This window comes from Pseudoliparis swirei, chromosome 2 (genome assembly GCF_029220125.1).
Source record: "Pseudoliparis swirei isolate HS2019 ecotype Mariana Trench chromosome 2, NWPU_hadal_v1, whole genome shotgun sequence".
Classification (NCBI taxonomy): domain Eukaryota; kingdom Metazoa; phylum Chordata; class Actinopteri; order Perciformes; family Liparidae; genus Pseudoliparis; species Pseudoliparis swirei.
This window is the reverse complement of record NC_079389.1, coordinates 24,715,259-24,727,802: the sequence shown is the minus strand read 5'-3', so window position 1 is coordinate 24,727,802 and position 12,544 is coordinate 24,715,259. Positions and strand designations below refer to the sequence as shown.

The window sequence follows — 12,544 nt, the reverse complement described above, 5'->3', positions numbered from 1 at the left end:
CTGTGGACTCACCACCCTGTGGACTCACCACCCTGTAGACCCACCACCCTGTGGACCTAGGGACAAGCTGGTGGTCAGGTCAGGTTAGACCACAGACCAGGAGAGGTTGGGGTCAGGTTAGACCACAGACCAGGAGAGGTTGGGATCAGGTTAGACCACAGACCAGGAGAGGTTGGGGTCAGGTTAGACCACAGACCAGGAGAGGTTGGGGTCAGGTTAGACCACAGACCAGGAGAGGTTGGGGTCAGGTTAGACCACAGACCAGGAGAGGTTGGGGTCAGGTTAGACCACAGACCAGGAGAGGTTAGGGTCAGGTTAGACCACAGACCAGGAGAGGTTGGGGTCAGGTTAGACTACAGACCAAGAGAGGTTGGGGTCAGGTTAGACCACAGACCAGGAGAGGTTGGGGTCAGGTTAGACCACAGACCAGGAGAGGTTGGGGTCAGGTTAGACTACAGACCAGGAGAGGTTGGGGTCAGGTTAGACCACAGACCAGGAGAGGTTGGGGTCAGGTTAGACCACAGACCAGGAGAGGTTGGGGTCAGGTTAGACCACAGACCAGGAGAGGTTGGGGTCAGGTTAGATCACAGACCAGGAGAGGTTGGGGTCAGGTTAGACTACAGACCAGGAGAGGTTGGGGTCAGGTTAGACTCAGACCAGGAGAGGTTGGGGTCAGGTTAGACCACAGACCAGGAGAGGTGAGTTCAGCCCTCCAGAGTTTGATTAAGTTATTCAAATGATGACTTCATGTGGAAGAGTTAATGAGATCCATGGATGGTCAAGAAAGGTCATAAGACATGCCGCACGACTCAGGCGGTTTACTTTCTGGTATCTGAAGATGAACACGCATCAAGTGCCGTCCGAGGTCAGGTATCTGGAGATGAGACTCACACATGTTCTGTTTTCAGGCAATACTCATGTTCAGACTCCTTTCCTCAGCGTATTCATTGAAGCTTGTTGAACCTGTCTCATTGAGGGTTTGACTCGTGACACTCTGAATGGATGATGCGTTTAATGTAACATATCTAACTCTTGGTGGGTACGCTGAAATGGGCAAATACAGGTTTTTGTATTTTGTTATTATGTTCACGGTTTACATTCTAACAATCTGCTTTCACTGCACCATCGTGTCCCTCATCTCGATGCACAAGAACCTCCATGATGTACATGTTCATTGCAGCGTTGCTCCTGAACTCTATTGTTTACAACACCATTATGTACCCAAAGATGTTGAGTAACCTTCTATCTGAAAAACCGATCATCTCATATTCAACATGTCTCTTTCAGTATTTTGTATTTTACAGTTTTAGTGCGTCGGATTTCTTCCTGCTGTCCGCCATGTCTTACGACCGGTACGTGGCGATATGTCGACCTCTGCGATACCCCGCCATCATGAGGAGGGGCACCGTGAGGCTCATCCTGGCTCTGGCGTGGCTGATGCCGGCCTGTGAGATGGCGATCTCAGTGACGCTGGTCGCCATGTCGAAGGTCTGCCGTTTGTCTTTGTTAAGAGCAACGTTCTGAAACAACTCGGTGTACACCCTCTTCTGTGAACGCTCAGGCGCTCTGGCTGTATTTGATGTGCTTGCGCTGCTGAACATGGCCCTTTTCCCTTTGCTCTTCATCCTGTTTACATACACCAAAACACTTATCGTATCCTATCGGAGTGGTAGAAATGTCCGGCAGAAAGCTGCACAGACCTGTTTACCCCACCTGATAGTGTTATTCTTCTTTTCATCTTTGTGTGCTTATGATATCATTATAATTAATCTGGGATCTAATACACATTACAAGCGTTTTTCTATTATCCACTATTGAATCCAGTTATATATGGACTGAAAGTGAAAGAAATCTCTAAACACCTGAAGAAGTTGTTCTTTCAAGCTATAAGTGATGTAATGAATTAAAAGGGTTGTTACGGTGATGTTCATGACGCTGATGAGCACGTTTCACTTCCGTGATATTAGTCCAGAGATTCCAGAGAATTTTCAGCCCTTTGGACGGTGTTTAATGTCAGGATTTATTCACATGCTGTCAAAATGATGCTTACGGTTCATCATGGAGACAGAAAAGAGAATCTTCAGTTTGAACTATGATGCCTATAAGCTGAAGTTATATAACAAGTCAAGTCAAGTCTTTTATTGTCAGATACACAGAATGACACAGGGTCAGACTGGGCACTGAAATTCTTAGGACAAGGCACCACACAACAACTATCATAGCCGAACATAATATAACATGACATACACACTGTACAAGAACTCTGAACATAATACTAACATATAATACACATAACTAAACTACAGACAAATGGGAGTAGCAGGTAGTGAAAGCAGGTAGTGCAATAGAAAGTGTAGTGTAAGTACAGGCTGAAAGTGACAGTGTATGTAAAGTGACGAGTGTAAAAGTGTCAAGTGCAAAAGTGTCGATCGTGTGTCAGTGTCCATTGAGCAGCCTGATGGCTCTCGGGAAGAAACTGTTCTCCAGTCTCTGTGTGCGAGACCGGATCCTACGGGACGCCTTCCAGAGGCAGCGGGGTGAACAGGCTGAAGGCTGATGATGGCAGTCCTTTAGGATCCAGTCTTCCTGAGGCATCGTGTGGTCTGTGTCCTGCAGGGAGCTCCCTACCGATGATGAACTCCAGTCCTGACCACACGGCGTCGGGCCTTGCGGTCCTTGGCTGTGCAGCTCCCACACTGTGATGCACCCAGTCAGGATGCTTTCTATTGGGCATCTGTAGACATTGGTGAGGATGACTGAATCCATGCCAAACTGCTTCAGTCTCCTCAGGAAGAAGAGGCGCTTCCAGGCCGCTTTGACCACCTTGTCTGTGTGAGCAGACCAGGTGAGGTCGTTGCTGATGTTGACCCCGAGGAACCTGAAGCAGCTGACCGTTTCCACTGCAGAGCCGTTGATATACAGGGGTGCTCCTCCACCTGCCGTCTCCTGAAGGCCACAATCATCTCCTTTGTCTTGCTGATGTTGAGAGAGAGGCTATTATCCTGACACCATGTAGTCAGGGTAGCAACCTCCTCTCTGGAGGCTGACTCATCATTGCCAGTGATGAGGCCCACAATGGTTGTGTCATCAGCAAACTTGACAATGAGGTTGGAGCTCCACAGTCATGTGTGAACAAGGAGAACAGGAGGGGGCTGAGCACACAGCCCTGGGGGGTGCCTGTGTTGGTGATGACTGTAGATGAGGTCACCGATTCTCACCACCTGTGGCCTCCCCGTCAGGAAGTCAAAGACACATTTGCATAGGGAGGTGCTTAGTCCCAGGTCCACGAGCTTGGAGACGAGTCTGGAGGGGATGATGGTATTGAATGCTGAACTGTAATCAATGAACAGCATTCTCACATATGTATTCCCTTTGTCCAGGTGGGTGAGGGCGGTGTGCGTGGTCAGGGCTATGGCATCGTCTGTAGACCGGTTGGACCGGTATGCAGACTGCATCGGGTCCAGGGTGGGAGGCAGCAAGGAGCAGATGAATGATTTGACCAGCCGCTCAAAGCACTTCATGATCACAGAGGTCAGTGCTACCGGGCGGTAGTCATTCAAGCAGGTGACCTTGGTGATCTTGGGCACAGGGACGATGGTGGTCCGTTTGAAGCATGTGGGGAGTACAGACAGGCTGAGGGAGAGGTTGAAGATGTCGCTGAAGACCCCCGCTAGCTGGTCAGCGCAACCCCTGAGGGCCCTACCTGATATGCCATCCGGGCCAGGTGCCTTGCGAGGGTTGATCTTATTGAAGCAGCGCCTCACCTCTGCTACAGTTATAGTAGGCACACCACTGGTTGGGCCCTCAGGTAGCTCCGCTGCAGGGGGGTCACTGTCCCTCTCAAAACGAGCGTAAAAAGCATTCAGCTGGTCTGGAAGAAGGACAGAGGACTGGGTCTCACTGAAGCCCCTCCCCTTGTAGTCTGTAATGGCTCTTAATCCACTCCACATGCGCCTGGGGTCAGAGCCATGGTAGCTAGACTCCACCTTGCTCCTGTATGTCCTCTTTGCAGCTTTGATGGCCCTCAAAAGGTCGTATCTGGACTTCCTGTACTGATCAGGATCCCCGGAGTTAAAGGCAGCAGACCGGGCTCTAAGGTGGGTCCGGACCGCGGCGTCAACCCAGGGCTTCTGATTAGGGAAAGACCGGACAGTCTTCTTCGGGACGATGTCCTCAATGCAATATTGGATGTAACTGGAAACAGTGTCTGTGTACTCATTAATGTCCCCGTCTGCTGCTTCCCGAAACATCAGCCAGTCAGTGTTGTCAAAACAGTCCTGGAGAGTCGCCACACCCTCGTCACTCCATTGATGGACTGTCCTCTCAGCCGGTCTGACCTGTTTTAGCTTTTGTCTATATGCGGGGAGCAGAAGAATGGAGGTGTGATCAGCTTTACCAAAAGCAGGGCGTGGTAGGGCTTTGTAACTGTCCCGGAATGTCGTATAACAATGGTCAAGGGTCTGATCTCCACGTGTGAAGAAGTCAATGTGCTGATAGTATTTAGGCAGGACTTTCTTCATGTTGGCTCTGTTGAAATCCCCAACCACAATAAAGGCTGCCTCTGGGTGCACATTCTCCAGACCGTTGATAATTCCATACAGTTCATCCAGAGCAGAAGCCTTATCTACTTGGGGGGGAATGTAGACTACACTCAGAACGACTGCAGTAAACTCCCGCGGTAGATAGAAGGGTCTGATTTTTACAGTCAACAGCTCGAGGACTGGAGAGCAGTGAGATGCTAGTACTGCTATGTCCGTAGCCCAAGAAAAATTAACCATAACACAGACCCCTCCGCCCCTGCGCTTGCCTGAATCAGCTGTCCTGTCCTGACGGTGTATGCTGAATCCCAACGGAGTAACTGCCGCGTCGGAAATCTCCGGCACGAGCCACGTCTCGACGAATGCCAATACACAGCAGTTCCTGATGTCCCGTTGGAATTTAATACGTGCATTCAGATCATCCATCTTGTTGTCGATGGACTGAACGTTGGCAAGTAGTATGGATGGTAGAGCAGGTTTGAAATACCTTTTCCGATTCCGAACCAGAACTCCAGCACGTCGGCCTCGTTTTTTCTTCCTCCGTCTTGTGGGTATATCCGACGGCGGAACAACAAAGAGCCCGCTGCAGTCCGAACTCGCACTCCGGAAAGTTGAATTAAAGTTATTGTAGTCGTCCTCTCCGAGTGCAAATCTGATCTCCATAAGTGTCTGCTGGTCATATTGAATTAACGACACTGCAACATTAACGTAACAAACAACTAACAGTAACAAAACAAACAAAACGCTAGATAGTTTTGGCGGAGCTCTCATCAGTGCGACCATTCTGCGGCGCACATCCGGGTATGTCTTTGTGGCTGTCAGAGTCTGTCATGTGCAGTCCAGCATCCCGTAGATCAGGGTGTCAGCTCATTGTCAGCATCATGGCCCTCAGAGCGCCGGCTGTAACTGTAACAATGTATAAATATATATATAATATATAATGTATAAATATAACTACTCCCGAACATGTTGTTTCTTGACTGTCTTTGCATTTGATTATTGTTTATTCGAGTGTAACAAATATTGTACATGTATTTTTTATGAATGTAAATATATGTAAACATGTGTCTCGGTTATTATAACATGAATCATTTAATTTATGCTTAAGAACCAACATTTCTACTTAAAGATCAAATGTTATTACATTAATAATAATAATAATAATAATACATGAATTATTATTATTATTATTATGTTAACTGGTCTGGACCATTTGTTCTCAACTGGTCTGGAACTGGTTCTAATAATAATAATGCTTTTTATTTGTAAGGCAATTTTCATTCAAAGAAATCTCAGTGCTTCAGAGCCACTAGATAGTTAAAAAAACTAATTACAAATTGTAAAAAAAAAAAATAGCTGGCAGTGATTCAACACAAAGTCAAAAATGCCTTTCTGATTTTCATGCCGGTCTCAGGGTCTACGTTGCCCTCACAAGGTCAGGGAGACTGTCCCACGAGCAAATGGGGCAGTCTCCCTGACCACGTGAGGGCAAAACAGACTCTGGACTCTTTAAGACGGTCCTTTTTTCCTTATGGCTCAGTCTCCTTGAAGGAATGTAGGGATTAGGGTCAAAGGAAGAAATTATATTACATTACATTACATCACATGTCATTTAGCAGACGCTTTTATCCAAAGCGACTTACAATAAGTGCATCAACCTAGAGTACAAACTAAGAACAACAAGAATACAGGAAGTAACATTTCCTCAACATAGCCGAACTACAAAAGTACCATAATAAGAGCTATTTAAGAGCCACTGAAGTGATAATCTGTGTTTTAATCCAGATATAGTCGGAAAAGATGTGTTTTTAGTTTCCAGCGAAAGCTGTAGAGACTTCCTGCTGTCCTGATGTCAGTGGGGAGCTCGTTCCACCAATCAGGAGCCAGGACAGCAAACAGTCTGGATTTCGAGTGATTAGCATGGTGGGGCATTGAGGAATGAAGACGTTAAGATGTTAAGAGATGGGGTCGAGGGATGGAGGGTAAGGGATGGGGGTCAAAGAATGAAGGGTAGAGGAGCCGTGAGGGATGTCCGGTCGGGAGTCGGAGGCTGGTGGCGATGTGTTGGTCTTCCTGCACAGGAACAGAAAGTGAGTCGGTGGTCAAATTTTGAGGCCTTGGATGGAAGGCTCGAAACTGGTGCTGAGCCGAGACCCGAGTCGAGACGATGGGACCATCCTGTGTTCAGGATATCTTTGCCGATGGCGGGGTTTCTCCGCCCCGGTTGCGTGGTGGTGAGAATCTGTGTTGCCCTCACGAGGTCAGGGAGACTGTCCCATAAGACAAAAGGCCGGTCCTAAAGAGTCCAGGGTCTGTGTTGCCCTCACGAGGTCAGGGAGACTGATCCAACAGCAAAAGGCTGGTCGCCCACGGTGCCGTGCTTGGTGTTGGGGACCTGGAGGAGAGAGCTGTTTGTGGATCTGAGGATGCGGGTGGGGGTTTGGGGAGTAAGGAGTTATTGGAGGGACAGAGGTGCAATCAGCAAGAAAGCGACGGGTTTAAGCAAAGTTAATATGGTGCATTGGTGGGACGTTAATCCGCGTGGGAGGGGTCAAGAAATTAGGAGATTATGATAGCGGATGTAGAGCGGGATTACGGTCCGGGTGGAATTGCAACCTATGAAAACCTGAGGGGCGAGAAAGCAAAAGAGGGAATCGGGCAAAGTTAGTTGTGTGCACTAGTGGGACATTAATTCATATGGGTGGGATATGGGGTGAATGATGAAAAGACCTGTTGCCAAACGTTAAAACTCAGCATGCAGATAGTGCAAACAATGCAGGCACACAATATGCTGGTACATGGTCAACATATCTGTCTTCATACTTCGTTTTCCATCAATACTTTACTTTTCATTTAGCTGATGCTTTTATCCAAAGTGACTTTCGATCATACACCGTAGAACAGCTACAGGGACAAGTGTCAATATACGATACAGCCACAGTTACTGGCTTAGGGCCAATAAAAAAAAAAGACGAATCATTAATCATTGACATGCAGCTTCTTTCCCACCATCCCGCATCCGGTAGTTTAGCTGCGAGGTTGACAGACGTCTGTTATACTCAGGGTTTACAACAGGATACTAAAAACCTGATGAGAATGAAAACAGCAGCAACGTTATCACTGTGTGTGAGTGTACACTTTATGTGAATAAATGCTGCAACTTCAAATGTCTTGCATGTCAGCCAGCTGCTGATTAAAGTGAAGTTAGCAACCCTGGCTCACTTTAATTCAGGTGGATTGACTTTTGACATGAACCAGCTATTTTAAGTTTAATTATAATTTGTAGAACACAAAATCACCTCAGAGGGCTTCGCTGTAGATAACCATCTCAACATGTGTTCATGGATACTCACATCCCATAATGGAAAAAACTCCTAGCTTTGAACCTGAAACAGCCCTGACTATAAACCTGAACAAGGCTTGACTAAACCTGAACAAGGCCACTACAATTGACGAGCCAGCCCCTCCTGGCTGGCTTGTCAATTGCCTATAGTACAAGTTCACCCATCTCAACATTGGGAGACAGAAAACATTACTTTTTACTAGCACAACACAGCAAAAAGAAGTCAAGACAAAGATGTGAATTAATTTTTTTATTTTGAAAACACAAGACATTCATCCCAGGATTCCTGCTGCACCTATTGGGAAGAAGACAGAACAAAGTTAGAAACCATATTCAAGGTTATAGAACAGAAAGATGTAATGAAGCACTCACCTGCTACCGTCCCCCAGGGGGCCCCAACCTCTTCCAACTGGCCTCCGGACGGACACTCAGGACCTGTGGCTTGAAGGATGCAGAGGGCCGCTGAGGGGCCACATAGGCCTGATGCAGAGGGGCAAGGGGCCTCTGGGGGGCCGTGTAGGCCTGATTCAGAGGAGCAAGGGGGCGCATGTAGGATTTCTGTGGCTTCACGACAACGACTTCCTTCTGGTCAGCAGGTTCTTTCAGCCGTCTGATAGCGAAGCCACCAAAGCTCTGAGGGATGTTGTAGGTTCTGGACGGAGCGAACCCCTGACCCGAGGGCCCCGTACTGCTGGTCCAGGAGGAAGGGAGGTTACTCACACTCACAGGAACCAGCTGGCTTGGGTTCACAGCCCGAGTCGGGCTGGGCTTATTTCTCAGTTTGGTTCTACGACGTGAAGACACTCTCCTAGCAGCGACACTGGCTGAGGTCTTGGTCCGAACAGGGATTCTTCGTGACGCAGCAGCATCTGCTCTGGACTGGCTGGAAGACTTCGTAGACGTAGAAGAACCTTTCCTCCCAGAGGAGGCTGGTGTTTCAGGAACAGCTGAAGACTTGAAGCTTCCTCTGGGACTCTGAAGAGAAGCAGGACTGCTGGACCGATAGCTGCTCCTACTTGGTGTTCCCTGCTGAACTGGCCGAGTTCTCTTCTCGCTAATCGGAGTCTTATCGTACTTGCTGAGAGAACTGCCACCAGCGATAGAACCTGAAAAGGCAAACGGCTTCTTCTTGGGCATCTTTTGAACAGTTCCCTGACTCCACCTGGTCGGTTGCCAGTTGGGCTTTGACTCAGAGCTGCTCTGCACCAACTTGCCTGAAGCAAAGACACTTTTAGCCGGCTGTGAAACAGTTTGTGTGGAGCGGCTACTGGGAAATCTCTGGCTATAACCACCACTAACTTCAGGGACTGTGTTGAAGCTACTGCTCTGGGCTGAGCCAGGAGAACCAGAGGCATGTCTGAGTTGATTCTGGGGATAGCTGCCACCAAGTCCACCCCTCTGCCCAGAGAAGCCAACATGCGTGTTGCCGTTTTGTCCCCGAGCTGCAAGAGAAAAGAGTTTAGATCTACAGCTAGTAAAATCACACCGATACCAGTGACACGAGTGTGTTGCTCACCTTGTGTAGCCCACAAACAACGCACATGCTCTGCTTGAACTAAACAAATCAGGAACATCCTGCAGACACAAAAAAAACATTCAGAAATGGTACAGAACCTGAAAAACCCTGAAAGCAGCAGCAAAAGAAACGTACCCCAAATGAACTCCACAAGCCATTTCTGTGTTCTAATGCAAGCAGCCTGTCCACAGCACTAGTGACCCAACTGCCCTGAAGCTGCTCTGTGAGGGTGTGCAGCAGACAGGTAGCATTTATATCAACCTGCACCCAATCACTGCTTCATGTATGTCCTGAAGCACCTGAGAGTCAATCAACCAATCAACCAATCAATCAACCAATCAATCAATCCAGGAAGCTGCAGCACCACAGCGGTCCATACTGGAGACACATTAAGCAGTGATAGTTTAGGTTTGTTAGGTTCGTTGACCCGCACACAGGGGCTCCCTCAAGCACCGGGGCAGGAGTGTTGGAGATGTCGGCGGTCCCTCTCACTTCCAGAGTGTCCGCTGATGGAAGTGGGCCAGGTGATCCAGGTTGCCGGCTCTCCAACGCCCTCCCCAGGTCCAGGAGCGACATACCGCGTTCCAGTAAGAATCCAGGCGGGTACACATCAAGCGATGGTGGATTCGGGCTGTACGCAGTCGTTGATCCACCAGAGTCTGGTTCAGCCTGGAGCATTGGTGGTGGCATGGTGGGTCAAATCTGCTGTGTGCATGGGAATGTTCACGAGTCGATACACGGGGGAAGCAGAGTGTAAAGGTTGGGTTAGCTCAGCCTTACCCACTGATCCTGGGTACAGATTGACCCGGGTTTCACAGGTTAATGGGGCAGGCTGAACCAGCCCTAACTAGAGACCTGAACCAGATCTAACTAGAAACCTGAACCAGCCCTAACTAGAGACCTGAACCAGATCTAACTAGAGACCTGAACCAGCCCTAACTAGAGACCTGAACCAGATCTAACTAGAGACCTGGACCAGATCTAACTATAAACCTGATCCAGATCTAACTATAAACCTGAACCAGCCCTAACTAGAGACCTGAACCAGATCTAACTAGAGACCTGAACCAGCCCTAACGAGAGACCTGAACCAGATCTAACTAGAGACCTGAACCAGATCTAACTAGAGACCTGAACCAGCCCTAACTAGAGACCTGAACCAGATCTAACTAGAGACCTGAACCAGATCTAACTAGAGACCTGAACCAGCCCTAACTAGAAACCTGAACCATCCCTAACTAGAGACCTGAACCAGATCTAACTAGAGACCTGAACCAGCCCTAACTAGAGACCTGAACCAGATCTAACTAGAGACCTGAACCAGATCTAACTATAAACCTGATCCAGATCTAACTATAAACCTGAACCAGCCCTAACTAGAGACCTGAACCAGATCTAACTAGAGACCTGAACCAGCCCTAACTAGAGACCTGAACCAGATCTAACTAGAGACCTGAACCAGATCTAACTAGAGACCTGAACCAGCCCTAACTAGAGACCTGAACCAGATCTAACTAGAGACCTGAACCAGATCTAACTAGAGACCTGAACCAGCCCTAACTAGAGACCTGAACCAGATCTAACTAGAGACCTGAACCAGATCTAACTAGAGACCTGAACCAGCCCTAACTAGAGACCTGAACCAGATCTAACAAGAGACCTGAACCAGCCCTAACTAGAGACCTGAACCAGATCTAACTAGAGACCTGAACCAGATCTAACTAGAGACCTGAACCAGATCTAACTAGAGACCTGATCCAGATCTAACTATAAACCTGAACCAGATCTAACTATAAACCTGAACCAGATCTAACTATAGACCTGAACCAGATCTAACTATAAACCTGAACCAGATCTAACTATAGACCTGAACCAGATCTAACTATAAACCTGAACCAGATCTAACTAGAGACCTGAACCAGATCTAACTATAAACCTGAACCAGATCTAACTATAAACCTGAACCAGATCTAACTAGAGACCTGAACCAGATCTAACTATAAACCTGATCCAGATCTAACTATAAACCTGAACCAGATCTAACTATAAACCTGAACCAGATCTAACTAGAGACCTGAACCAGATCTAACTATAAACCTGAACCAGATCTAACTAGAGACCTGAACCAGATCTAACTATAAACCTGATCCAGATCTAACTATAAACCTGAACCAGATCTAACTATAAACCTGAACCAGATCTAACAAGAGACCTTAACCAGATCTAACTAGAGACCTGAACCAGATCTAACTATAAACCTGAACCAGATCTAACTAGAGACCTGAACCAGATCTAACTAGAGACCTGAACCAGATCTAACTATAAACCTGAACCAGATCTAACTAGAGACCTGAACCAGATCTAACTATAAACCTGATCCAGATCTAACTATAAACCTGAACCAGATCTAACTATAAACCTGAACCAGATCTAACTAGAGACCTGAACCAGATCTAACTAGAGACCTGAACCAGTCCTAACTATAAACCTGAACCAGATCTAACTAGAGACCTGAACCAGATCTAACTATAAACCTGAACCAGATCTAACTAGAGACCTGAACCAGATCTAACTAGAGACCTGAACCAGCCCTAACTATAAACCTGAACCAGCCCTAACTATAAACCTGAACCAGATCTAACTATAAACCTGAACCAGATCTAACTATAAACCTGAACCAGATCTAACTAGCAACCTGAACCAGATCTAACTATGAACCTGAACCAGATCTAACTATAAACCTGAACCAGATCTAACTATAAACCTGAACCAGATCTAACTAGAGACCTGAACCAGCCCTAACTAGAGACCTGAACCAGATCTAACTATAAACCTGAACCAGATCTAACTAGAGACCTGAACCAGCCCTAACTAGAGACCTGAAGCAGATCTAACTATAAACCTGAACCAGATCTAACTAGAGACCTGAACCAGCCCTAACTAGAGACCTGAACCAGATCTAACTATAAACCTGAACCAGATCTAACTATAAACCTGAACCAGATCTAACTAGAGACCTGAACCAGATCTAACTATAAACCTGAACCAGATCTAACTAGAGACCTGAACCAGATCTAAGTATAAACCTGAACCAGATCTAACTATAAACCTGAACCAGATCTAACTAGAGACCTGAACCAGATCTAA

General features: G+C 47.2%; 2 protein-coding genes across 3 annotated transcripts; one reads left to right on the top strand and one right to left on the bottom strand.

The window, feature by feature from the left end:
* Positions 1 to 998: 998 nt before the first annotated feature.
* Positions 999 to 1,907, top strand: LOC130207769 (olfactory receptor 6N2-like). Its single transcript, XM_056436462.1, is given in 3 exon segments — positions 999 to 1,159; positions 1,161 to 1,780; positions 1,783 to 1,907. Coding segments are annotated over 3 exon segments (906 nt in total).
* Positions 1,908 to 8,125: 6,218 nt separating this feature from the next.
* LOC130207244 (serine/arginine repetitive matrix protein 1-like) lies at positions 8,126 to 9,980 on the bottom strand. 2 transcript variants are annotated; one of them, XM_056435762.1, is made up of 5 exons: positions 9,890 to 9,980; positions 9,533 to 9,618; positions 9,398 to 9,456; positions 8,254 to 9,323; positions 8,126 to 8,176 (listed from the first exon to the last, which is right to left on the bottom strand). In XM_056435762.1, the coding sequence occupies exons 2-4, from the start codon at positions 9,553 to 9,555 to the stop codon at positions 8,257 to 8,259; spliced, it is 1,149 nt and encodes a 382-aa protein (XP_056291737.1). In that variant the 5' UTR covers positions 9,556 to 9,618; positions 9,890 to 9,980; the 3' UTR covers positions 8,126 to 8,176; positions 8,254 to 8,256. The 2 variants fall into 2 exon arrangements, with proteins under 2 accessions (XP_056291737.1, XP_056291729.1); XM_056435754.1 differs by having other exon boundaries at positions 9,533 to 9,696; positions 9,890 to 9,970.
* Between the last annotated feature and the right edge of the window lie 2,564 nt (positions 9,981 to 12,544).